Consider the following 26,007-nt stretch of genomic DNA (forward strand, 5'->3'; position numbering starts at 1 on the left):
TCAGTAACCCTGAAATTTCTTCTTTGACATGGTCAGCAACTCGCTGTCAAATACATCGGGGCAAAAAGGAGACACCAAAACAAATCTATTCTTGGAATACTCTCACCCAGTTAAGTGGAATGAGTAAAAGGTTTCTTTTCCGTCCCCTTTTATCCCTAGCTTTGTCAAACCTGGAGGAGCACAAATGGTTTCTCAATGGGACATTGTGGAACAAAGCAGGGTATATTCTGGTTTGTTCCAGTTTATTTCACAACCAAACAACTAAAAGAAAGCCAGGTTGTTAAAAAATGAGGTTTAAAAGTCACGGGAAATTTGATCAAAGTCATGGACAGTTCCTTCGGGCAAAGCTTACCGGTTTAAAGAGATGTATGCTAATTCGCAGTGCCAGATCGTCAACAGAAAATGGATTTAACGCAGTAAATATGGAAAGAAGCCCGAATATTACGGATGACAAAGAATTGCTGTATACATGATAAGCAGAAAAAATGTCTATATGCAGCAGTTCTTGACTCCAAGGGCGTGAGAAAATCCAGGAATCAAAAGAAAAGGAAAAGATGCAGTATAATTTTCCAAAAATAGAGCAGAAAATTCTCTAGGCTATATTTTTGCACATCAAGCAGAACTTGGCAACTATTTCTTGATAAGCTAAAGCACATCAGTCCTGTATCAAAAAAAAAAAAACACACACACACACACACATCACTACTGCTGCATTGAAATACCCTAGTTCTGGCTTTCCAAGTGATCAAGGCACGGCATGATGCTATTTGGAAACAAGAAAAAGAGATGCAGATTAGATGGCACAGTATGCAAGCAGCTTGCCCAAGTGTTCTGCGGCATGACACACATTCACTTAACACACAAGGAAACAACAAAACCATAACCAGAAATCATATTTTTTCAATTAGGACCAGCCTATTTTATCCAATTCATATGTACATTACTTCAATCTTTGGAGGTCATGAGCAACATGGCCAGAAAGATGAAGAGGGAAATCACATTTACGATTCCTCTAAAACAACTCTGGATCACTTTACATATTCAAAGCAAAAAGTAAAACTTAAGAAAAATAGAGAAAAATAAACTTAACCAATATATATAGACATGAAGATGAAACATATGGGAAAGAAAAATGATTAATGTGCTCTTCTAACAAAGGATCCCTAAAACTAATCAGAATAACAGAGTTTCATGGGCAGGAGTCCAGGCAGGAATCTTCCTTCTTTTTAATCTTTTCTCCTGTTCATTTTCTTTAGAATTGTCAAAGTCAAATCTTCCCTGGTTTCCTAGAAACTCTCAGAGAGTACAGAATATGTTAGCCAGTTCTAGCTGGCCTATGTCTTTACCTTTTCCATTAATCTAGAGACGTTTTGAAGGAACCATAAGAATTCACGGCCTTTTGATGCTTAGATCATTGACTCTTTCTAAGACCAAATGTATCTTCAAGTCCACTGGTAACTTTTTTTCTCCTCTCGGCTATCATATCCGAATATGCCTAACAGAGAAAAATAATGACATGAAAAGCAAATTTCAAATCTATGGTAATTATATGCTTGTCAAGGAATAGATGCAAAAGGGCTATAAATTTAACTGCAAGATTTAAATCAAATTAATGTCCAGAGCTTTAGTTATTGAAATTAGCATATCTCAGAATGTTAACTGGGAAAAGGAGTTTGCAGGAAGTCACTATCAGTTCTCCATGAGTTCAATTTAACCCACCGTATTCATTGCTTTTTTCTAATGCTGTTTAATAAAGAACTACAACGTGATATAATGTTATTGAGTGTTATTGTAGTGTAATGATTTGTGATTCAAAGATTAGAAGCCAAAAATAAAGTGTTATACATTTACACACCAATTTTTATATAACTCTGCTCAAGGTCGGCGGAATCTGTATCGAACACCGTACCGCTTCCTTAGCGGCACGACTCAGAACAGGCTGTGTTGGGCCTATACCGACAGAGAAGATGACACGCAGACTGTGGGAGAGAGAGAAAAAGAGAGAGATGAAAGAGGGAGGGAGCCCGGTGGAGGGCTGGCGGACGCCGGCTGTGGCCGTCCTTAGCTGCGGGAAGCAAGGCTGCGGCCGTTTCCCTGTTCCAAACAAAACAGGGGTCCGGCTGCGGCTTTCAAAAATTTTGCGGCCTTTCCCTCTCCCTCCCTCCCCCACTAGCTCTCTCTTTTCTTCTCCTTTTTTGGCTCTCGGCAACAAGTTTCGTTTCGGTTGTCAGAATTATACCGGTGAGCCCCGGTACAACACGGGACGGCCGGAACTGCTCAGTTCGATACGGTTCCGTCAACCCTGACTCAGTTGCTAAACTCTGCAATTAACTTGGGATATATAGCATTAAGAGATGCATTACCAATATTAGTTGGAATTATTTTATCCGGAGAAATGGTCAAAAGATGTAACTGACTTCAGGATACACGTTATTTGACTATCACAGTACTGATGTAGTGTTATTCGGAGAGCCTGATGATGCACATTTCAGTTAAAATAGACAAGACAAGTATGCAGGTGGATGCTAATAGTATTCGAAGAAAAATCAGAACATATGTTGTAAAACTAAGCTGAACTACAAAAGAATATTTAGGAAAAATATTAAGGGAAACATGAATGCAAATCCAAATTAAAAACTGATAACCAGGACCATAGTCAGATTTTGTGATCCCAGATTTTTTCTAAAGTAGAATGTAAGGAATTTGGAGAAGTTTTGATATATTTGGAGCAGTACTTTAGGATATTCTAAGCACATGATGTTAATAAGAAAGTAATACTTATAAAACACTAGTAGGATCAATCTTGTTTTTTTCGGGTATGTATTTGGTCATAAAGAGGGTTTGGACATCTTGCATATTGAAGAAGGAAAGATCATGACAAAGGTACATAAAACAACTTGCTTGGATGCCCAACAACTATATCCATATAATATCTCTCACAATCTAGAATGGCCAAAGAGAGGTGGATGGAGATGTCAGGGGCATCCAAGCAATGTCATTCACTGCATAATCTCAAAATCTTCAAGATTCCAGAAATCACCTTTAAGATAGATTCAATCAAGATTTTAGATGTCGGTCCATGACAGACCAATGCTGATAGATGGGTATCCTATGTATTGCAGGGGCATCGAATAATACCAACTAATATCAAATCATGCTTGTGCAATATAATTTGTCATGGCCTAGTATTGACAAGTACTGAGCTAATTCTTTCGTCTTCATCATTTAATTGTAATGTTACCTCGACACAAGATGCAGGTGTCAAAAATCTGGGTGTTTTGATGAATCCAACAACACAACCTCAACAAACTTGCCAAGTGCAATTTCAGACAATGAAATCGCCTTAGCTTAATGGGAAGAGCAAGCGATATCACCTTCCTTGGTCCACTTTCCTCACTATTCCTTTCTTTTTCATTCTTCCCCCTTTGTTTCCCTCTCCTCCATTCCTCTCTCTGAGGATTTAATCTTAAGTCCCTTGTCTTCTTTCCTATGCCAATTCCTTATCAAGATGTCAATGTGTGCACTTCATTTGGCATTGGTGCACTTTTAACATTATGCCCTCATCCATTTCTCTATAGGCATACATATCATTCCTCCCTCTACCTTTCTCTCCATCATTGACTCCCACTATATCGGCCGTTCAATGCAGTGATAAAAAAGTGTATACTTTTAATGATGCACATAATTTGATCTTGAATACATATTCTAATTAAATAAATTCCTCATTGTACCTCTCTGGTTCTCCCCTAGTTTTCCAATCTTTCTGTATACGTGTCCCTCTCTCTCCCTCTATCCTGACTATTTTTTCTCTATTGCCCTTCTCCTTGTATCTACTTTGCTATGTTAACTTACTTCATTGATGCACAAATTTGCTTAGAGGAAGCACATTTCTTCTAATGTGCATATTTTAGTTGTGCGATCTATATTTGGCAAACACAATGTAACACATGAAAAATTTTAATACACACGCACATGCACATAAATATAAATTATATAAGCTGGACTTTAGTTAATAGTTTGTATTGGGCCCGGTTTGCTTGCATCAAAATTTGTTGTTATTAGTAGCAGTTTTCTAGTTAAGATATGGTTAGTGTATTTTCTCAAATCCCAAATTACATTGCGATGAAATCCTTGTACTATTAAATCATTAGATTTATTAGTCGTCCAAGATTTTAAAAAGGAGACTTTGACTAGGAAGAGAGGTGATAATCCTTAATTTGCAAGGAATGAGTGCCTATGTCTTATGCCTTTATTGAGAGTCTAGTATGTTTTTGCACATAGTAGTGGAACACGATGACCTAAATAGTGGTTTTAGACATTTCAAGTAATATTCTTAACTGAAGTGGTGAGATAGGTATCGGATTTGGATTGAATTAACTCACGGGAGGATGATTGTTGATTGGAGTCAATTTTGAAAAGCGAAGCCTAGTTTCACTTTGAAAGGTCTGTAGCATAATTGGTTGTTTGTCTGATACAGAGGAAATAAGAGTCGAACTTATATAATATTTTTTTGTAGTTAGAAAACTTTAAGTCAAGGTTCGCCATCTTGGTACAGGACCTCGTACCATTACCTCCTGTTACTGTGTTGGTAGGCCTAGTATGGGGGCCGGTTTAGTGTAAGAACACTCGGTACGCCCCCTCGTACTACGTACTAGTTCGCTACTGGTATGATACGATACGATACGGTCAGTACCTATCGGTACAGCAAATCTTCAGGTAAGATATTAGCTAGGTTTTGAACAGAAGGTGGGCATCTAGCTCCTCTTAATTCTAACTATATGTGACTTAGTTGTAGGTCAAGGTACATACTTTCAAGCATAGGATCAAATTTTGGAATCCTAACTCATTTAGCAAACATATTCTCCTACTTGGGGTTTGTTTGTGTGTAGTGGCTGAGGGCGTTGTGAGAGAGTCGGTGGGAGTCCTGACAAGAAAGTAGAATCCTTGTTAAAGCAGGCCTTGAGTTGGATCTATAAATGAGGGTTTTTCTTTTTACATTGTAGAAGAAGATGGGCACTCCTGATACAAAGTTTGGCGATCTCTTGTGCTCTAATAATAGTCATCACGTTAAATCCTAGACAAGTTGGCTATGGTGCCCAAGTGCTTGGTCCCCTCCGAAGTCCGCTGCAGAGATTAGCGAAACATGATTTAGAGCATCTTGGAGACAATAAATCATAATTTGATCCATGGAGTAAGTCTCCTAAAAACAGAAGTTTATTTATTTCTCACATTAATTTAAATACATAACCAAATTTCTGCATATAGTATTAAGTTTCGAATTTTCTGAATAATACAATTTCTACAAAATTTACAAATCTTCTTTATCTGAAAATTAATTTTCTGGGAATTTGTGCTAAGATATTTTCTAACATTTCTGCATATTATATTTCAAAGAATATCTGCATAAAACCGATTTTGCATATTAATTTCTGTACAATAAATTGCAGTAAACTATATTCAAATATCATATTTTCCAATATTATATTTATATAATTTGTATTTCTAAATAATAGAATTCTGTTTATTAGTTTTCTGGATATAAATAGTTTCAGCTATTAAGAAAAAATCTGCATACGAAAAATCTGCAAATTCAGCTTATAAGCCGCATGTTTTGCTTTGAACTTATAAAGATTGAATAAAAAAATAGAAAATTAAATTTTAGGCTTATTATTATTTCGCCAATTTCAAAGTATAAAGGAATCATGTGGGTAATATCTAGACATTTATGTAAGTTACTTTATTAATAATTAGGTTTTATTGTGTTGGATTGCATGGCTTGATTTGTCATGAAGAATATTCGAGGTAAGTAGTGATTCATTTTTTTTAGAGCTTTCTATTTATTTTCCTCTGAGTAAATATAGATAATTAAATAAATTATAAATTGACTAATATGCAGGTTTTAATTTTATGCAACTACGTTTTGAATGAAAAATAAATTTGTAATTAAAAGCATTACTTTTACTTTTATTGCTAATATTATGCATATTTTGTTTAGAAATTTTTTGTTGAACATGAATGATATATGAATGCCTTTGATAAGTTCTTTTGAAACTTTGACCATCAACTTGACTACATTTTGGACCCTGCCAATGGGGATAATATATTGGTACTTTGACTATTTCGAAACTCATTTTTTTGGACCACTCCATAAAGTATAAGTATGGTATTTTGGCCCACTACACTGGGTATAAACATGGTTGTCTAGCCCAGAGTATGCTGAACCATCTCAAACCGGATGGTTCAAGGTGTACTACTGAACTGTCCAGGAATTGAGATAGTTCGACTAATCAAAATGGAACACCTATAGAACTAGTCAGAACTAGAGCAATCAAGGCTGAACTAGTCATTTTTTGCTAGATTTGAACAGCTCTGATCTAGTTCATGTAAGCCAAAGCGGCTTATTATAATAAAACTCCTCGACTCCCTCCCCCCCCACCACTTCTTCGACGCCAAAGCCAATGCCGACGCGATCACCCTTGATCTACACCACCAATGCCTATATCTTTCCCTTCTAGCTATTTGAATTGGTATGCCTCTCTCTCCATCCCGCTCCTCCCTCCTTGCCCTCTCCCTCTCTTTTTCTCCCCTTTGTCTTCTCTCTCTCCCCTTAGTTCTCTTTTTAAAGTTAAGGTTAGGGTTTCTTCCTCACTCCCTCTTCTTCTTCTGATCCTTTGTCTCCGGTGTACCACAGCTTGATATGGTAAGTAGGAACAATTTTAAAGGATCGTTCTTAACCTAACAACCTAGAAAACTTTGACGACATTTATACCCTGTAGTAGGGACAAACAAGGATTGTTGAACCAATATTGTCCCGAACTGATAGCTGGCTAATACAACCTCCCAGTACCAGTTCGGCGAGCCAAACAAAGGTATAAATATGATCAGTCTCATAGGTTATTGGATTGAGAAAGACCCTTTAAAATTGTTCTTATATGATGAATGCTTCAGCAAATTTGAATATTTTTAGTATTAAATTTTTCTTATAAAAATGTAATTGTTTTGTTTTATATGCTTAAAATTAGCAAGAAAAATTTACTAACTTACTACTTAAGCAAGCTAGTTGAGGTATTCAATACTTACGGAGTTTCAAGCTCATTATTTAGTTTCTTCCTTCTTGATAGATCCAAAGAACTAGTGGCTACCAAGGTACTTTATGGGCAAAGTACGCCATACCAGCCTGAACCAAGCAATATGGTACATACCGTACCATACCGGTACGATACTGGTACTTGGTACACCAAAAAAAATCTCGTATCATACTGTACCGATACTTGCTAGTATGGCACCGGTACGGGGTCCGATATAGAGATGGTGAACCTTGGTTATGGGAGTGCGACTAGATACAACATTAGAACTTTTAGCACATTTTATAACTAGTCCTTTTTTTCTATGTATGATTATTGGAAGTATTTTGTAGGTTTGCTTTCTTTGATTACATTGAATTTTTTGGAGAGCTATTGAAGTTAGATTCTTGTAAAAAAATTTCTTGTAGTTTCTCGTTAGCTTTTGGTCTTGTTAAATATTAAATTTAGTTATTTTGATTTACTCCACAAACTTTATTGAATCAATTATGCTTTCATGTTTATATTGGACTAATCACAATATGCCTTGTATGCATGTAGGGCAATGCCTATAAGTATACGGCAATTGCTATGTCCCTAACTCACGATTTTATGCCGAGGGCATAAAACATGATGCATAATTTTTAGTCCATAAATTAGTTCTCGATGCACACAAGTCTAATACATTGTATTCATGTTTATTATTCAAAAGGTTACAATGATGGGTACCTGTACCAAGATATTTTGATCTGGGAATACAAGTAACCTCATTTAGTATGTATGTTCCTTTACCTTCGATTGCTTTTCTCCTTGCCATGTAGGCTTCCCCACCTAATGTGCAGAGGGTTGCGAGCAATGAAAATAGATGTGACAACAAAAAGGCCAAACTAAAGAAGAGAGTGGAGGAAGCAAAGGAGAAGCAGGTCAAATATAATCCAAGAAAGGAGAAGTAATGAAAGTGAAGGATACATAAGAAAAGAATGTCGAATATGTCTTGGAGGATTCGAAAGCATTGTCTAACATTGAAGGTGACAACAGTATTACAGCACAAAGTGTGGGAATAATAGGGTAGTAGATGTAGGCAGTAGATGTCGTGACAGGAAGTTACACAAAATGTGTTTAATTATTTTGTAGTCTTATTTAAAAATCTTCCAAACAGCCCCCTTTGAGAAAGCTCTTTAATTTCCCTTCTATCACCTAGGATCGACCAACACTAGATGCTATCCTAGGATGATGGTACAAGGAGATTGTCTTCAACTCAGCCCTTAGTCAAGTTTCATATTATTAAGGCTTCTCCAACATGTGCGTCTTTGAATGAAACATGTGCACCTATAGTTGTTTGAAAAATGTTGCACTATAATTGTGAATTCAAAAACATGTGCATAAGTCAAATGTGTGCACTATCATGGTAAGAGATTGCTGCCTTGATCATCTTTGATGCTTGGAACCGCATTGTGGTGTTCTGATATATTTATAATGTGTGTATTCACACCTGAATGAAAATCGTGCATCTTTGTTGTTAGATGTTGCACTATAATTTGTCCACATCAAATTAAACTGAATATAAGCTAAGTATAAACATAGAACGAAAGAATGAGGCCAGGAAGGCGCATTATGGACACATGCTAAAACACCTGCGTTAGCTACTTAAAATGTGCATCAACTAGTATAAATCTATGGATGTAAAGGACAGTTTCATTTCATATACATAATCAAATGACCAACACATGCTTGAAATGGACTATTGATAGTCAAGACCTTTAAAGGCTCTCAAGATAAGTAGATCTTAGTCAAATTTAGTTGAACAGTGAACCAATATTTCAAAATAAAAAGAATGCTTTAGTTTTTTAAAAAATTATTTACTGTAAAGTATGTCTATGCAATGATCAAAAAGTGTGAACCTTCCTGATGGATGCATATTATGATTCATATCAAATCCATTCACTCAAACATAAATTGATTTAGCAAAATATTGTGCATCTTCTTTTACTATGTGTGCATCTGCACAGATATTAACAATCAGATAACTGCTTGCATGTCATTCCATATAACATCGATGAAAAACACATAATCAGAATTTTAATGAATCTACATTAACTTGCAGCCATGGCATAATAGAAAGGGATGCCAAGCACATCCTATTGCCTGTATCAACACATCCTCCTATTAGCATCAGCATCTTTACTTGCTTGGAGTTGTTTGAAAATCAACATTGGCCAATGGACATTTGCCATGAAAGCTTGCTGCATCCTTCAAGGTCTCAACTCTCAAGTTTCTCAACTCATGAAGGGAGTTTGGTGGTCATGGTCTCAAAAATCCTATCCGTTTGTATTAGTATGAGCAAGGATTAAGAACCTAGTCCATGCTAATGGTACTCCATCCAAGTGCCAGTTCCGGTCATGCATCCCTATAGATATCCTCTATCTCTCTCCCTCTTTACTTTCCTTTCTTTCTTTTTCCTTTTTCTTCTACCTTCCTTTTTTTCCTTTCCTTTGTCCTTTTTCTTCTACCTTCCCTTCTTTCCTTTCCCTTTTTCTTCTTTTTTCTTCTACCTTCCTTTCTTTCCTTTCCTTTTCCTTCTTCTTCTTATCCCGTCCATTCTTTCCTTTTCCCTTTTTCTTCTTCTTCTCTTTCCTTTCTTCCTCCTTTCCTTTCTTTTTCTTCCCTCCTTTCTTTCTTTCCTTTTTTTCTTCTTCTTCCATTTCACTTTTTTCTTTTTTTTTCATCTTTCATTCATTTCTTTCCTCTTTTTCTCTCCCCACATTCATGGGTTTCGGAGTCCCAACCTCATCCTGGTCCTGTTTTCTCATAAGAATGGGACAGAATGACCGAAACGCCTCCTACCCCATCAAGACTCGTACAACATATCCAGTACCTTGAGTTTCTCTAAACTAGATTGCCTCAGTCTGTCGTATCGAGACAATTGCATCCCAACACTTGAGATTAAAATCTGTCTGACAGATACCAGGAATCATAGCAGCCAGCGACTAATTTGGTATAGTATCGATGCACACCTTATCATGTCGAGGCATACCAAACCAGAGAAAGGGAGGGGGAGAGGAAGAAGGGGACCGAGCGAGAGGGGTGAGGGAGAGAGGGAGGGAGGGGGAGAGAGGAGAGCGAGGGAGAGAGGAGGAGGGCGTTACCTGGTATCGATTAGCATCGAAGAGGAGCGAGATGGGTGGCCAAGCGAGCGAGACGAGCGACTGACACACACACAAAGCTTTGAAGCTCCAATCATGGCAAAAGGGGAGAGAGAGAAAATGGAGGGTTAGGAGGTCCTCTAGAGGGTTTTTAAAGGACCAAACCGTCCCAAGTCTTGACCAGTTCAGCTCTGTATGGCCCGAACCGTCTGATCCAAGAAATAGGTTTATATGTTGAACCGGGACGATGTTCGAAATCCAGTCTGAATCAGAGACTGTTCTGATTCAGTTTGCATCAAATTTCATCATTGTGGTCTAATGGATTTGGCATGTCGTAGTCCTAGACCACTTGGAGTTGGACCAATGGTAGGGAAGGGTTAGCTAAGACGCTGCTTCGATTGGATCTAGCCTTAGTAAAGTAGAAGTTGAAAGAGATTTTACCATAAGCTGTGGTTGGAAACATCCCTCGTACCACCTCAGACTACTATCCTATGATCATTTACATGGAAGGTATGCATTCTGCTAAACCCTCTAATCGTCCCTTCAGGTGTTAGCATCCTGAGATACCAAATTTTTATTTATTTTTTTATTTTTTCTCTGCATTGTTTTTAATGTTGTTTTGGACTAATTTGAGACCATCTTGGAACCATACTAACCCAGCCCCAAACTAAGATGGCTATGGATACCAAGATTTCAACCCCTGAGTCTAGCATTATCTTCTTCCTCATTCTTCACTACAAGGTCCGCCAAACTGGTACCAAAATTTATATTGGTCGATGGTCAATTCGGTACCGTACCGACACAAGGTACACAGAGGCGTGCTGGGCGTGCCAGTTTTGAACATGCACACCAGTTTTTTTTTTCAATATTTTTTAGGTTCGATTTATTGGCAATCAATTGTTTTCATCTTTTTCAATGATTTTAAGTATAATTTCATATTTTTTGAATTTTTTGCTATCTCTACGATCTCAATACAATCTAAATAATGCCTCTTGATGTTTTAGAGTGATGCAAAATATAAAATGATTAGTGAGATATTGCATGCTACAAGAATCAACATGAAATATCATAAAATCAATTAATAAGACACAAAATATAGTATAACATACATAATGATATCTAAAATTTCGTCAAGTAGTGATATCTCGTAGATATTCAGATCATTAGCATCATGAGGAGGCACCCCACTAACCAAGTGGTGTAGTCTTGTATGCTCATCCCATAAAGAGCGTGCACTGGATTATAACCACTCTCAGATCTCTTACTCAAGTTCTGGTTCTAAAAGGCAAGGTCTGCCAAATCGATACCAGAACATGTACTGGTTGGCGGTTGGTACGGTTCAGTACCGTTTTGGCTCCGTACTATATCGGACAGGTAGGGCATGCCGATCATGTACTGGCATGCCCAATTTATTTTAGAGTTTTCAAAAAAAATTAATTGGTAATCACTTTTTTTGAAAATTTTCAGTAATTTAAGTCTAATTTGATTTTTTTTATATTTTTTGATTTTTTGATGGTTTTTGATATTTCTATGATTTTAATTTAACCTAAATGATGATCTTATTGTTTTAAAATGATATAAATTACAAAATGATTAGTGAGATGTTACACGCTATAATGAAAAATCAAGTAGCGATGTAAAAATTAAAAAATAATACAATCAATTACATATATTTAAATTACAATATACATACCGATATCTAAAATCGGATCGAGTAGCGATACCTCTCATAGATATCCGAATCATCAGCATAGCCAGGAGGCACATCAGCCTACCCCTCTAACCAAGCGACATTGTAGTCATGTACAATCATCCTATAAGAAACGTGCTCCATATTATAAGCACTCTCGAATCTCTCGATGAAGTTTTGGCTCTGAGTGATTTTCTCTAGCTGAAAATACGGCTAGAAAGGGGCATATCCGAATATGCCGGCAGCAAAATTCGATCCGTAAGATATTTCAGGATGCATAGGATAATAGCCGACAGCTGACTTCTTACCCTTCGTGCCTCTCTTTCTGGTTATATTAGGAGGATGTATGTCGCCCTCCTGACTGAGTCGACCGGATAGCATAGTAGCCTCATTTAAGCATCTCTTCATCATATCTCTGAGAGAATATTTCGGACAAGGAGTAATGTGGTGACTGACTCTCCTATTGTTGTGGCTGATCAGTTGGAAGGATGCGTGAAATATTGGTCTCGGCCCATTGCTTTGCGTCGACCCGAGTCTCACTGACTACAAAACTGGCCGGTCATGGAGGCGATCCTCGCTTATCAAGCTTTAACTCCTGCTGCTGGCCCACAAGCTATATGATCATAAGATCATACTCATTATTAACGAAAGCACTATGGATCGGATCTGTGTACTTGAACTCCACTTCCTCATGAATGCACTGCAAGCCTCAACCTCAAATTCTAGTGAACATATACAACATCGTTGAAGCACTTATGTGTCAAATGGTTCCTCTGCTTGCTGTAGATAAGGATGAAGATGGACCAGTTGCGCTTACAGCCACTCGAGGAGACCGTCTGAGAGGATCTAAATAGTTAGCTGCTTCAGATTTTTCATAGATAATCCAAAATGAATCCACCATTCAGCTGCAAAAATATTAAAAAAATTAGATATAAGATAGTACTAATGTTAGTAACTATCTAATGCCAGATAAATATTCTCCTAATGTGTAATATACCTGAATTCATACTTTTCTTACGACAGCTGCTGAGAATCCAAAGCTATCACTACCCTCTCTAAATATTTTGGTCTGTGAAAAGAAATTGTATTGTACTATATTAATAATAGAAGATACTAGTTAACTTATACATGTCACTTAATTTAACTTACCTCTTCTGAACATAGGGCCGCAACTTCTAGATTTGGTCCCATCTTGTAAATAACATTATGCAAAGCGGCCAGAAGTCCATATCGTTTTCAGGTACGCTGTACTGAAACCGAGGATTCAGGTAGTAAGCTACAGATAGAGTTCATTATTTCTTAGTAAAATTGTACAAGTACAGAAGTAGTCTAATTTTCAGTATTCTTGCTTACATGTTATATGCAAGTTCCTACCTATCTGGTAGTCCCACCGCCGCTTAATGATGTCGATGTACTCGTAGGCATGCATCGGATTTACCTCCAAGATCTAAATCTTTGCCCTCTCCATCATGTGATACAAAAAGCCCATCTGGCGATACTTCTCACAATCCACGTTCCGAAGCACTCGTGGGCTTTGATGAAAAGAGAGTACCTGATTTAGGTTGAATATAAGAGCCAACAAGCCTACTTGAACCTTAGGGGCTCACGGGCCTTGAGAATATGCGATAAGTATAAGGATCGGCGAGCTTGGACAAACCTCAAGGGTCAACGAACCTAGAGAATATACGAGGACAAGTATAAGGGCCAGCAAGCCTGCTCGAACCTTGAGGACCCATAGGTTTTGAGAATACACAAGAACAAGTATAGAGCTAACATGCTTGCTCAAACCTCAGGGGTCAACGGGCCTTATTTCGAAAACACTTCGTATGATAAGACCAAGCGTGCCTCCTAGAATGAGCTAGGACTCGTATGATAAGACCAAGTGTGCCTCCTAGGCGGAGCTGGGATTTTTTAGATAAGAAATTCGAAGTCATTGGCTTCCATGGATGGTACAACTTGTAATGCTTTAGCCCCTGGGGGAGATTTGGAATATAATTTCATTGATGATTAGCAGTAAGAAATACAAAAATTTGAAAGCATAGCTCTTACTACTTTTGCATCCTACCATTGCTGGAGTTCGAACTTCTCGGGTTTGATTGCTAAACGTGGATATACCCAACTCAGCTAGGCTTAACTGCCATTTCACTGAGGCTCAAGAGCTCAGGCTCTTTGCTGCAAATCTTTAGAGGATAGTGGCTATCACCCTAGCGAGTGGCTGGTTACCATCCCGCCTTTCAGGGGTCCGACTGCCTCGACCAGAACTCTAGTGATCATTCACATATTGGCCGAGGTACATCTTCAAACAAGGGTTTCAATTTTCATCTTTTAATTGAAGACATTCCTCTATGTCATGCCATGGTCTTTGTTGAATTGGTAGTACTTGTCCATATCCCTCTTCTTAGCAGGGTTTCTGAATCTCGGTTCTGAATCTCCATTAGGATCTAGGCTGTCGATGTGTTGAGAGGGATATACCTCTCAGACCTCAATAATGGACTCCAAGGTCATGCAATGCTCCATTCTTGGTGGTGTTTTCTCCTCATATCATGTCTCGGTCTTTGCGCTTACCACATACTTTCCTACCATCTCTTTCCGAGCAGTGATAGTCTCCTTAGCATTGAAATATTTATCTACTCAATCTAGGAGATTGGATAGATCTTTCAGAGGCCTTTTCTCTGAGGAAAAGCTGAGGCACGAGTTCCTTAACCAATTCATCACCCGACTATTGCAACAGAATGGTCAAGCTCACACACTTCCAATGCCTCGACATTGACTGGCTGATGTAGTTTTGAAGGGACTTGTCTTTCCCTCGCCGATGGCAAACAAGCTAGTCAAAGCTTTCCTTCGCTTCCTGCTACTGACTAAGTGGTTAGAGAACTGGCGACCAAGTTGGTTGAAGGAAAAAATTGAGCCCGATCAGAGACTTGAATACCAAAGCCATGCCTTCCTGACCATGGCCAGGAAGGCCTGGCTCATCGCAACATTGGAAGCCTCTTGAAACAATATAAAAGCTTTAAGCTCTCAAGATGATTTATTAGATTGATGGTACCATCATAAAGCTCAAAATAGTGTACTTTGAAAACTCGTTCGGTAAAGGCTCTTCCATGATTTCTCTAGTGAAGGGAGGTTCAATCATCACCTTGAAATCATCGCGAATTTCAACCGTCTTATCCTGTACAACCCTGATCTAGTTGCCCATCTCCTCAATTTTATGATCGAGGTCTCTCTCCCACCTGGAGACTCTTTCCAGTCAATGTTGAGAGAGATCAATGGGATTGAAGCTTGCTCTGCAAGGGGAGCAAGAGGGATTTGCCTCTGGCTTCTCTCACAACCTTCAGGGTGGAGGTGACTGGCGCCAACTCCTTGATTCTACGATTAAGGTCTCTCTCCTGCTTGGGGACTCATTTTAGTTGGTGCAGAGCGAGAGCGAGAGCGAGAGCGGTTTGCCTCTAGCATCTCTCATAGCCTTCAGGGTGGAGGTGACTGTTGCCCTGCATTAAATCGTCTCAACGATGCGGTAGGCCTGCTGAAGGAGGGATGATCTACCATTGCAAATCCTACACCATTGTTGTGAGAGCCTTCACCTACTAAACCAGTAGGTCTACCTAGCCAGCATCGGCGGTCTCAACACCTGGTCGAGGAGGAGACCTTAGGAAACCATGCAGGGAGCCAGTGGACTCTAGTTGGACGGCTCCTGGGTTATTGTTCCTCCTGAGCTTCATGGCTCTTCCTTGGTTCCCACAAATGATCCCAATCTGTTGCCACTATTCCCGAGACGTCGAGGTGGACCGCCTCCATGAACCTATATAACAACAAATAATGTGCGAACTCGCCGGATTAGCTCCACCCAAGCCCTCCGATGCTTAAGTCAGAGAGGAATTTCTAGTGGAAATGAAGGAAGAAGAAAGAACAACAAAGAGACAAAGTCTACCCTAGTCCAAGTTATTACCTTCCTACGAGGACCTTCAGATCTATTTACAGCTAGAGCTCGAAATCTTTTGGAATCGTATCCCAACAAACTTGGGGTCACATTGCAATAAACTGCTAATGTGGTGTAACAACTTTGGAGACGTACTATAATAACCTAGCATGTGATAGAATTGCGTGCACCTTTGAGGCAAAATGATCGAGATGCTTCTTTCGTAGGGAGGATTCTACTCAGTTCGAATTAGTAGCAAAGGTTACCGACTAGGTTGAGAGGCAAGGTTTGCCGAACCAATACTGGTACCCATACCAGTCGGCATCCGGTACAGCTCGGGTACCGATTCGGTGCTAAACCGAACCTGTAGGGCATGCGGGTTCACGGACCGTGAACTGGCATGCCCTAATTTTTTTTTGCAGTTCTCAAAAAATTTTAGTGGTAATCACTTTTTTCGAACTTTTTTTATGAATTTAAGTCTAATTTGATGTTTTCTGTTTTTTTAATGTTTTCTTGATTTTTTTTGATATTTTTTGATATTTCTATGATCCTGGTTTAACTTAGATGATGTATCTTATTGCTTTAAAATGATGCAAATGATAAAATAAACATAAAATATCCTCAATTTAAGTAGTGAAGTGAAAAATATAAAATAATACAACCTGTATAACATACATACCGATATCTCAAATCATGTTGAGTGCCGATGGTTCTCGTAGATATTCGAATCATAAGCATAGTCGAAAGATACACCAACCCATCCCTCTAACCAATCGGCGTTGTAGTCTTGTACGTTCATCCTATAAAGAATGCGCACTGAGTTATAAGCACTCTCGGATCTCTCGCTAAAGCTCTAGCTCCGAGAGATGTCCTCTAGCCGATTCTATGGCTGTGGAGGGCTCCATCCGAATATGCCACCAATAAAATCCGACCCATGAGATGCTCCGGCTTGCGTAGAATAGTAACCACCAAAAGATGCTTTAGACACACCATATTCATATCTGTATCCAAATGGGTCATAGTTGTCTGTGGTTGCAGATAATAAGATCAAATATACAACTCAGAACCTAATATGTCCATGGATCCTACTCCACATACGAGGTCATTTGCAACTACATCATATTCTCCTGAATGACCTCGAGGAGCCCGTCTCCTATATGCAATCATATTCCCGTGAGCTCTACCAGATTATGCATCGTAGTCTTTCCACAATAGCAGCACTGTGGCATTATTTCCACAGTGTTGCTGTGGCAATAATGCTGGTGTTTCTTGACTCGGTGTGAACAGATCGGTTCCTACCATGTCGGCATCGAACCGGTCGAAATCGACGGTTCCGACTCGAAAAAGATTGGTTTTGGTTGGTCTTATTGCCATTTCAGCCCATATGGACTGAAACCATTTTCTATTAGCGAAACAACCCAGTTTCCAAGCGGGTCGATTCATTACTACCTGAACCGGATGGCTCGGCCCCGTTCGGTAGATCTTGCTGAGAGGTGTCGGCCTCGGAGGTGAGCCACTTCTAGTCTACTCGGCCCAGCCTCTAGGTTTGCTCAAGGAAACCAGAGCAGAATTCCTAGATAATTTTCAGGTGCGTAGGATCTGCCACACGAGTCATAAGCTAGACGAATCCTTGCACGCCAAATCGTGCTGGCCATTTATTGCCACAACATTTATCCTCCTAGGTCTCTGTTGCCCAAGGTGACAAGCCAAGAGGGGGGGTGAATTGGTTTCTCTAAATTTTTACTATCTTAATTTAATCAATCGATGAGTGAGTGAAGTTTAAAACAATACACAATGCAGACACACAAAAAGTATAGTGGTTCGGTGCTCTCCTAAACACCTACGTCCACTCCCCAAGCGACCTCTTGGGAATTCACTATAATCCCGCGGATTACAGTTGGATTGTTTTCCGGGCTCACAATCCAAAAACCTTTACACTTTGGTTTTCCGGGATCACCAAGAACCTATGTTGGTTTTACGGGCTCACCAACGAACCTTCACAATTGGTTTTACGGGCTCACCAACAAACCTACACCGTTGGTTTTACGGGCTCACCAACAAACCTTCACCGTTGGTTTTACGGGCTCACCAACAAACCTTTACAAGGTGATTAAAGAGAAGAAGAAAGTTGAAACTCCTAAATGAGCAAATATAACAATTATAAGCTACAAAGAAGAGTTTAGAATATAGTTATCGCTTGATGAGACTTCTCTCTTTTTTGTCAAGAATGTTTCACTCTTCAAGGATGGATGGAACTCTTAATGTCTCTTGGAATTTGCTCAACCACTTCCTTTTAACTCTTTGAATGAAGCACTTGGATGAAGAGAGTTAGGGCTCTTGTCTTTCTTGTGTAAGCTTTGATATTTTTCAAAAGTCCCTTTTCTCTGATGAATAGCGTCCCTTTAAATAGTTTTCCTCATCCATTGGACACCCCCCATTGGTTAGATTTCAAAAACTAGCCGTTACTTGCTGTTGGGAGGATAAAAAGTACTTCGGCAGAACTAGCCGTTATGCTTCTGCCCGTGCTTGGGTCGACCCAAACTTTCCTGGGGTCGACTCAAACCACTGTTCATCAGACTTGGGGTCGACTCAACTTTCACTGGGGTCGACCCAACTTTCACTGGGGTCGACTCATGCTACATTGGGGTCGGCCCTCTCAGAAAACACAGAACCTTACATTTCAACCGTCTTTCACTTAGGTCGACTCAACTCTTTTTGGGTCGACTCAAAGTTCAGGTGGGTCGACTCAATTTTCATTGGGGTCGACCCTCGCAGGGATTCCAGAGAACCAGTTTTTGAATGACACAGCCTTTGGGTCGACTCATGTTCAGTTTGGGTCGACTCAGGGTGGGGTCGACTCAAGTTCCATTGGGGTCGACCCTCTCAGGAATTCCAGAGACTTGTTTTCATGAGGCTTGAAGATGGGGTCGACTCAACTTCCACTTGGGTCGACCCAAGTACTGTTCATCCGTGCTATTTTTGCAGAAGTGTGCCCGATGGTTTCTTGATGTGCCGGGGTCGACTCCACCAATCTTGGGGTCGACTCATTCCACATTTTGCTGCAACTTAAGGTTAGATTCATCCATATAATCAATGAAATATACTTCAAGCAATTTTGAATATATGTCATGGTGGTGCTACATACTCTAATAAATGAAAATTACTACCGTCCACTTAAGAGTACGTTTCACTTGAAACTTGGCCGTATTGGAATTTAGAATTCACTATCCCTTTTCTATCGCAAATTTTATCTCATTGGTAATTATTGAAGTACATCTTGATGTCATTCTTCTAATGTACCGTGGGTGACAAACTTAGTAATGATGTATCATATTATCTTATAATATCTAATTAGATATTTCCTTAATGGTTGTATTAATCATCAAAATACCACTATCATTCTCAGTCTCCCCCTTTTTGATGATTACAAAATATTGAGTATGAGCAGATTGTTACTTAACTTAAAATCAGTTTTAGAAGAGCTCAAGTTGCTGAATTTCAGCTTTTCAAATTTGAGAGTGAATTCTCCCCCTTTTTCATCCAAATATTGCCAAATTGAACTTTTTGATTTACTCCCTCTTTCTTTTATATTTGGTTAAAGATGAAACTTTAAAAATTTGAGATAAAGCAAGAGTTTCAGATTATGTATCGAGGTGTAAAAGGTATGTGCCAAATTCTGAAATGTGATTAAAAGTTTAGACTTTAACATTTTCATTGTTACATATCGCTCCCCTTTAAGTGTATATTATCCCCTTTTATTAATTTTCAACTTTGTTTGATAACCTATTGCAACTTCTTTCTTTCCTTACTTCTCCCCCTTTTTGTTATCATCAAATAGGTGCATGGCAATAGATAAGTAGACGCAGTAAATAATAAACATTCAGATTTTACTGATCAAACATGGAACATTGTAGTACACTAACACCAAAAATACAATGTTCTTCAATCAAAGTGCAAAGTACATGATCAACACAAAATACATATGAGAACTAGATAAATTCTAGGCACTAATCATAGTGCTAACATCAGCCTAGGGGGTATCTAATGGCTGTGATCTGGTCCTCATCCTCCTAGCATAAGTGGCGAGGGGAGGTCGAGCCTGATGGGACTGAGTCTGGCGTGGATCTCGCTGAGCTGAATGACTCTATGCCGATACCTCTGACTCAGCTGCTCGGGGCACAGATGGACCATGAGCCTCTCTCTCTCCGTAAAGCTCCTACCTGCTCTCTGAGATCGCTAATCTCAGCAGTCATGCTATCCATCCTGCTCCATATCCCATCAGAGAGAGTCCTCACTTGAGCTGATACAAGCTCAGTCATCCTACTCCAAAACTCCTCTGTACATTCCGTAGGTGTGGATGACGAAAGTCCAGCCTCTGAAGGTGCTGTAGGATGATCCGCAGGCACCTCATCCTCAGGAATGGGGTCTCCAATCTCTGGTGCATCACCCTCTGGTGCATGTATCCCTGCTCCTGCACGCACCCACTGCCCGTTCACCTTTTCATAACCCATGCGAATTAGGGATCGTGCAGTGTAAGTGTCAGTAAATAATAGATGCCTGGAGATCTCTTCCTCTACTGATATGTCATGCTATCGGAAGACCAGGGTGAGTATCATACCATAGGGCAAGGAGACTCTCGAATTGCATATGGCCTTTCTCATCTGTCTGATCATCATAGCTGGGAGGTTCAGGGGAATGCCCTGAATAACGTGCTCCATAACAACCAGATCTCGCTCAGATATGAGATCAAATCTTCCACTCTTCGGAAACAGTATCCGACCTATGAAGTTATGCAATAACCTCATCTCAGCTGATAGAGAGCTAGCTACTAAATTTTCTGAATAATCAAAATCCTCTCTCTCAAAAATCAGCTGCAGAGCTCTCAACTTACTTTCTGGTTTTTCCGGTGTAGCTCCTTCGCAGGGGAGATGAAGCAACTCACTCAAACTTTCTTCTGAAACCCTAACCCTTACTCCTCGGACTTCAGATATAAGCTCTCCCATTCCAACTTAACCAACCCTGGGTAGATCACCACATCTAGGGAGCAAAGATACTCTCATCCTTGCCTTCGGATCCAATCACCTAACCGGAACCCTTCTTGATCCAAGAATTCGGAGTGGATCCTTCTCCCCATGGTCACCGGTCTCCCCGCATATTTTGCAAGTTGTACGGAGGGGGAGGGAGGAGGAGGAGGCTCTACACATGTCTCACCTTGTGGAGGCACTGTAGAAGACTCTCCAGCATGTCTATCAACACGGGTTGTCTGTGAAACTCTCCCGGATCTCTTAGCAACGGCTCGTTTGGGTCCCATTCCTTCCAAGATCTTGATCTAACAGCTTAGGAAAGCTTCCTTCTACTGTTTGGAGATGATTGGAAGAGATTGGAGAGTTGGACATAGGGTTTTAGGAAGAGGACAAGATGAAACAGTGCCCTAATGTCGCTCACGGGTCCCTCATTAAAAACAGGGTCCCGCCGTTGGGTCGACCCCAGATTTTTCTTGGGTCGACTCAACGTTGGGTCGACCCACCCCAATCTAACTTGGGTCGACCCTAGTTCAGAAAATTTTCTTTCTCTTCCTTTTAAAAAAAAATCTTCCTTTCCTCCAATCCTTACAAATTCTTTATAGGACAATGATACATGAGCAAGGAATCTATAGATGACTAGTTTGACTAATGTTTCATGGGTTTTTCGAAATGGGAGGAGAGTATCATGAGACAACTTGTTCCTTCTTATATCTCCTCAATCAAAAGGATCACATATACCTAATTCCCTCCTAAGCATGCAAAATCTGTCTTCACTTAAAGATTTTGTGAATATGTCAGCTAATTGTTTCTCGGTACACACATGCTCAATACATATATTTCCATTTTGAACATGATCTCTAATAAAATGATACCTTATTTCAATATGTTTGGCTTTAGAGTGCTGAACTGAATTCTTGGTAAGATTAATGGCACTAGTGTTATCACACTTTATAGGAATGTTATCTAGTTTAATTCCATAGTCCTCTAGTTGTTACTTGAGCCAAAGTACTTAAGCACAGCAACTGCCGGCAGCTATATATTCGGCTTCAGCCGTTGACAATGCTACTGAATTCTGCTTTTTGCTAAACCAAGATACTAAGTTATTTCCTAAAAATTGACATGTTCCACTAGTGCTCTTCCTATCTAATTTGCAACCAGCAAAATCTACATCAGAGTATGCAAGCAAATCTAAATAGGAGTCTCTCGAGTACCATAATCCTATGTTTGTAGTTCCTCTCAAATATCTAAGAATTTTTTTAACAGCACTTAGATGTGACTCCTTAGGATCTAATTGGTATCTAGCACATATTCCCACACTAAACACTATGTCTGGCCTACTAGCAGTAAGGTAAAGCAAGGATCCAATTAAGCCTCTATAAAGCTTCGTATCTATACTTTTTCCTTTTTCATCTTTGTCTAGCTTATTAGTGGGATTCATTGGGGTGCCTATTCCTATATGATTTTCATTCCCAAACTTCTTTAATATTTCCTTTGTGTATTTAGTTTGATGAATGAAGATACCTTCCTTAGTTTGCTTGATTTGTAATCCGAGAAAAAAGTTTAGTTCTCCCATCATACTCATCTCGAATTCTCCTTGCATTAATTTAGCAAACTCTTTGCAAAGATCATCATTAGTGGCACCAAAAATTATGTCATCTACATATATTTGAACTACTAGCAGATTTTTGTCTTTTCTTTTGAGAAAAAGTGTTTTATCTACATTTTTCCTACTGAATTCATTATTCAGTAGAAATTTGCTTAGTCGATCATACCAAGCCCTAGGTACTTGTTTCAACCTATATAATCCTTATGTAATCTAAACACATGATTTGGCAATTCATGATTCTCAAAACCAGGAGGTTGCTCTACATATACTTCTTTCTCTATAAAACCGTTTAAGAAGGCACTTTTTACATCCATTTGATACAATTTGAAATCCATGAAGCATGCAAAAGCTAGAAGTAATCTAATAGCTTCTAATCTGGCCACGGGAGCAAATGTTTCCTCAAAATCTATCCCTTCTTCTTGATTGTATCCCTTAGCTACAAGTCTAGCTTTATTTCTTATAACTACCCCATTTTCATCTAACTTATTACTAAAGATCCATTTTGTTCCAATTATAGAGTTATGCTTTGGTCTCTCAGTTAATGTCTATACATTACTTTTTTTGAATTGATTTAATTCTTCTTGCCTAGCATTTATCCAATTTATGTCTTTTTCAGCTTCTTCATAAGTCTTAGGTTCTATTTGTGAAACAAAAGCAAGATAGTCATTTAAATTTCTAAGAGAGGATCGAGTTCTTACCCCTTGAGATGGATCACCAATGATTAAGTCTTTAGGGTGTCCATATGCATACCTCCATTCCGTTGGCAAGTCTTGAGATTGTGGTGGCACACGATCATTTTTCTTTTCTTGATTTGGCACGTCATCAAGATTCAATTTTTCAAAGTCAATAATTCCTGCATCATCATCAAGAGTATTTTCTCTCCTAGGAGACTCACTATCAGACTCATCAAAAATGATACTAATTGACTCTTAAACTACTAGAGTTCTTTTGTTGAACACTCTGTATGCCCTGCTAGATGTAGAGTATCCTAAGAAGATACCTTCATCTGACTTGGCATCAAATTTACTCAAATCCTCCTTGCTATTGTTTAAAATGAAACATCTACATCCAAATACTCTAAAGCTAGAAGTAATCTAATAGTAATCTATGGCACAAAATCAGGGCCAGCTGCTGATAGTAATATAGGAATATAAATAGGTTTTATATTATTACTAAATATATTCTTTACTTATTTGGCAAATTACATATCTGTACCCTAGCTATCTGTACCCTAGCTGTAAATCCCTAATTATTAGGCTTGTAAACTTCTATATAATGTACAACTCCCAAAGGAGAGGTAGGCTGTTTTTGGCTCTCTAAAACTATTGTGTGCTTTAACTTGGTATTAGAGCCTCAACATTACAATCGAGGCAAAATATCCCCTAGTGTCTTGGAGTTTTGTTCTTGTCTTGCGCAGCACTTGTGATCCCAAAGTGAGAAAACTTGTTCAGGTATTTGCTGGTCTTGTTATATTGGCGTCCTTCTCTGTCCTGCCACCTAGCTTGTGACTCATTCTTGCTGGTTACATCATGAATTCTGAAAAGTCAGAATTTTTTTGTGTTCGTTTTACTGGGAAAAATTACTCGGCGTGGGCATTTCAATTCCAATTATTTGTCAAAGGGAAAGAATTGTGGGGTCATCTTGATGGGAGTGATTCAGCCCCTGAAGACAGAGAAAGATAAGGATCAGTATGCCAAGTGGGAAGTCTAGGATGCTCGGGTCATGTCTTGGATCCTAGGTTCGGTTGAACCTCATATTATTCTTAATCTGAGGCCGTATAAAACTGCCAAGGACATGTGGAATTACATGAAAAGGGTCTATAACCAAGGTAATACAGCTAGGAGATTTCAACTGGAGTATGAGATGGCAAATTTCACACATGGCAGACTCTCTATTGAAGCATATTTTTCTGATTTCCAAAATCTATGGACTGAATACTCTGATATCGTTTATGCTAATGTTCCTCCTAATGCACTTGCTGCTGTCCAAGCTGTGCATGAAATCAGCAAGCGGGATCAGTTCTTGATGAAGCTCAGATCTGATTTTGACACTGCACGTTCTAATCTGATGAACCGTGATCCAGTACCCTCGTTGGATGCTTGTTTTAATGAGCTTCTTCGTGAGGAACAACGCCTTTTCACTCAAACTGACATGACCCAGCAAGATCATGCGCGTAACCCTATACCTGTGGCTTATGCAGCCCAAGGGAAGTTGAAAGGCCGTGACATGAGTAATGTACAGTGCTATAGCTGCAAAGGTTTTGGTCATATTGCAACAAACTGTTCACGAAAATTCTGCAATTATTGTAAGAAATCAGGGCATATCATATCAGATTGTCCCACTCGGCCTCCCAAGAAAAACGAGAGTGTTTTCCATACTTCAGTTGGTGCCTCAAGTTCTGCCTCTCCGGTCATTCCTTCTGCTCCTCCACATCAGCCTTCTCTCACTCCTGAGATGGTACAACAGATCATAGTTTCTGCCTTTTCTGCCTTAGGGATCTCAGGTAACAAAATCATCTCTTCTCTGCCCTGGTTTTTTGATTCTGCAGCCTCTAATCACATGACAAACAGTGTTGTTCCTCTTACCAATGTGAAAAAGTATGCTGGTCCTCTTGATATTCACACAGCCGATGGGACTTCTTTGCCTATCACGGCTGTTGGTGATATTTCTCCCTCCTTAACTGATGTATTTGTGTCTCCTAGCTTAACTACCAATCTTATTTCTATTGGTCAATTAGTTGACAATAACTGCAATGTTACTTTCTCTCCTGCTGGTTGTGTTGTGCAGGATCAGGTATCCGGAAAAATGATCGCGAAGGGGCCTAAAGTGGGACGACTCTTTCCTCTTCACACCACACCTCCACCTTTTTTTTTTGCATCTCCTTCTTTTGTTACTTGTAATGCTGTTAGACCTGATTATCAAAGGTGGCATAGATGTCTTGGCCACCCTAATTCTCATGTACTCCGCACTTTGTTCAATTCTGGTCTGCTAGGCACTAAAGATTCCTCTTCTCTTAATGATGTTCAATTCGATTGTACGGCTTGCAAGCTGGGTAAAAGTAAAGTTTTGACTTTTCCAACTCATGCATCTCGGGCAACTCACTGTTTTGAGATCATTCATAGTGATGTTTGGGGGATTTCCCCTGTTGTTTCCCACGCTAACTACAAATACTTTGTTACTTTCATAGATGATTATAGCCGATTTACTTGGATTTATTTTCTTCGCTCTAAGGATGAAGTCTTTACTATTTTTCAGACCTTTGTTGCTCTTCTAGAGACTCAATTTTCTGCCAGAATTAAAGTCTTTCGTTCTGATTCTGGGGGAGAATACATGTCTACCAAATTTCAGGCACTTCTTCAAAGCAAAGGAATTCTCTCTCAGCGTTCTTGTCCGTTCACTCCACAACAAAATGGTGTTGCCGAGCGAAAGAATCGTCATCTTCTAGATGTGGTAAGAAGCTTGCTCCTTGAGTCCTCTGTCCCATCTCGTTTTTGGTGTGAAGCTCTTTCCACTGCTGTCCATTTAATCAATAGGCTACCTTCCCCTACTCTCAATAATGCTTCACCA

General features: G+C 39.3%; 1 protein-coding gene across 1 annotated transcript in view; it reads right to left on the reverse strand.

Moving 5' to 3' along the window:
• Positions 1 to 874: 874 nt before the first annotated feature.
• LOC103721442 overlaps positions 875 to 26,007 on the reverse strand; it is a 54,038-nt gene continuing 28,905 nt past the window's right edge. The window contains exon 3 of the mRNA XM_008811643.4: positions 875 to 1,495. Within this exon, the coding sequence (XP_008809865.2) occupies positions 1,412 to 1,495 (84 nt within the window). The 3' untranslated portion in view covers positions 875 to 1,411. The remainder of the gene's footprint in view (positions 1,496 to 26,007) is intronic.

The sequence above is a fragment of the Phoenix dactylifera genome, unplaced genomic scaffold (genome assembly GCF_009389715.1).
Source record: "Phoenix dactylifera cultivar Barhee BC4 unplaced genomic scaffold, palm_55x_up_171113_PBpolish2nd_filt_p 000925F, whole genome shotgun sequence".
Taxonomy (NCBI): Eukaryota; Viridiplantae; Streptophyta; class Magnoliopsida; order Arecales; family Arecaceae; genus Phoenix; species Phoenix dactylifera.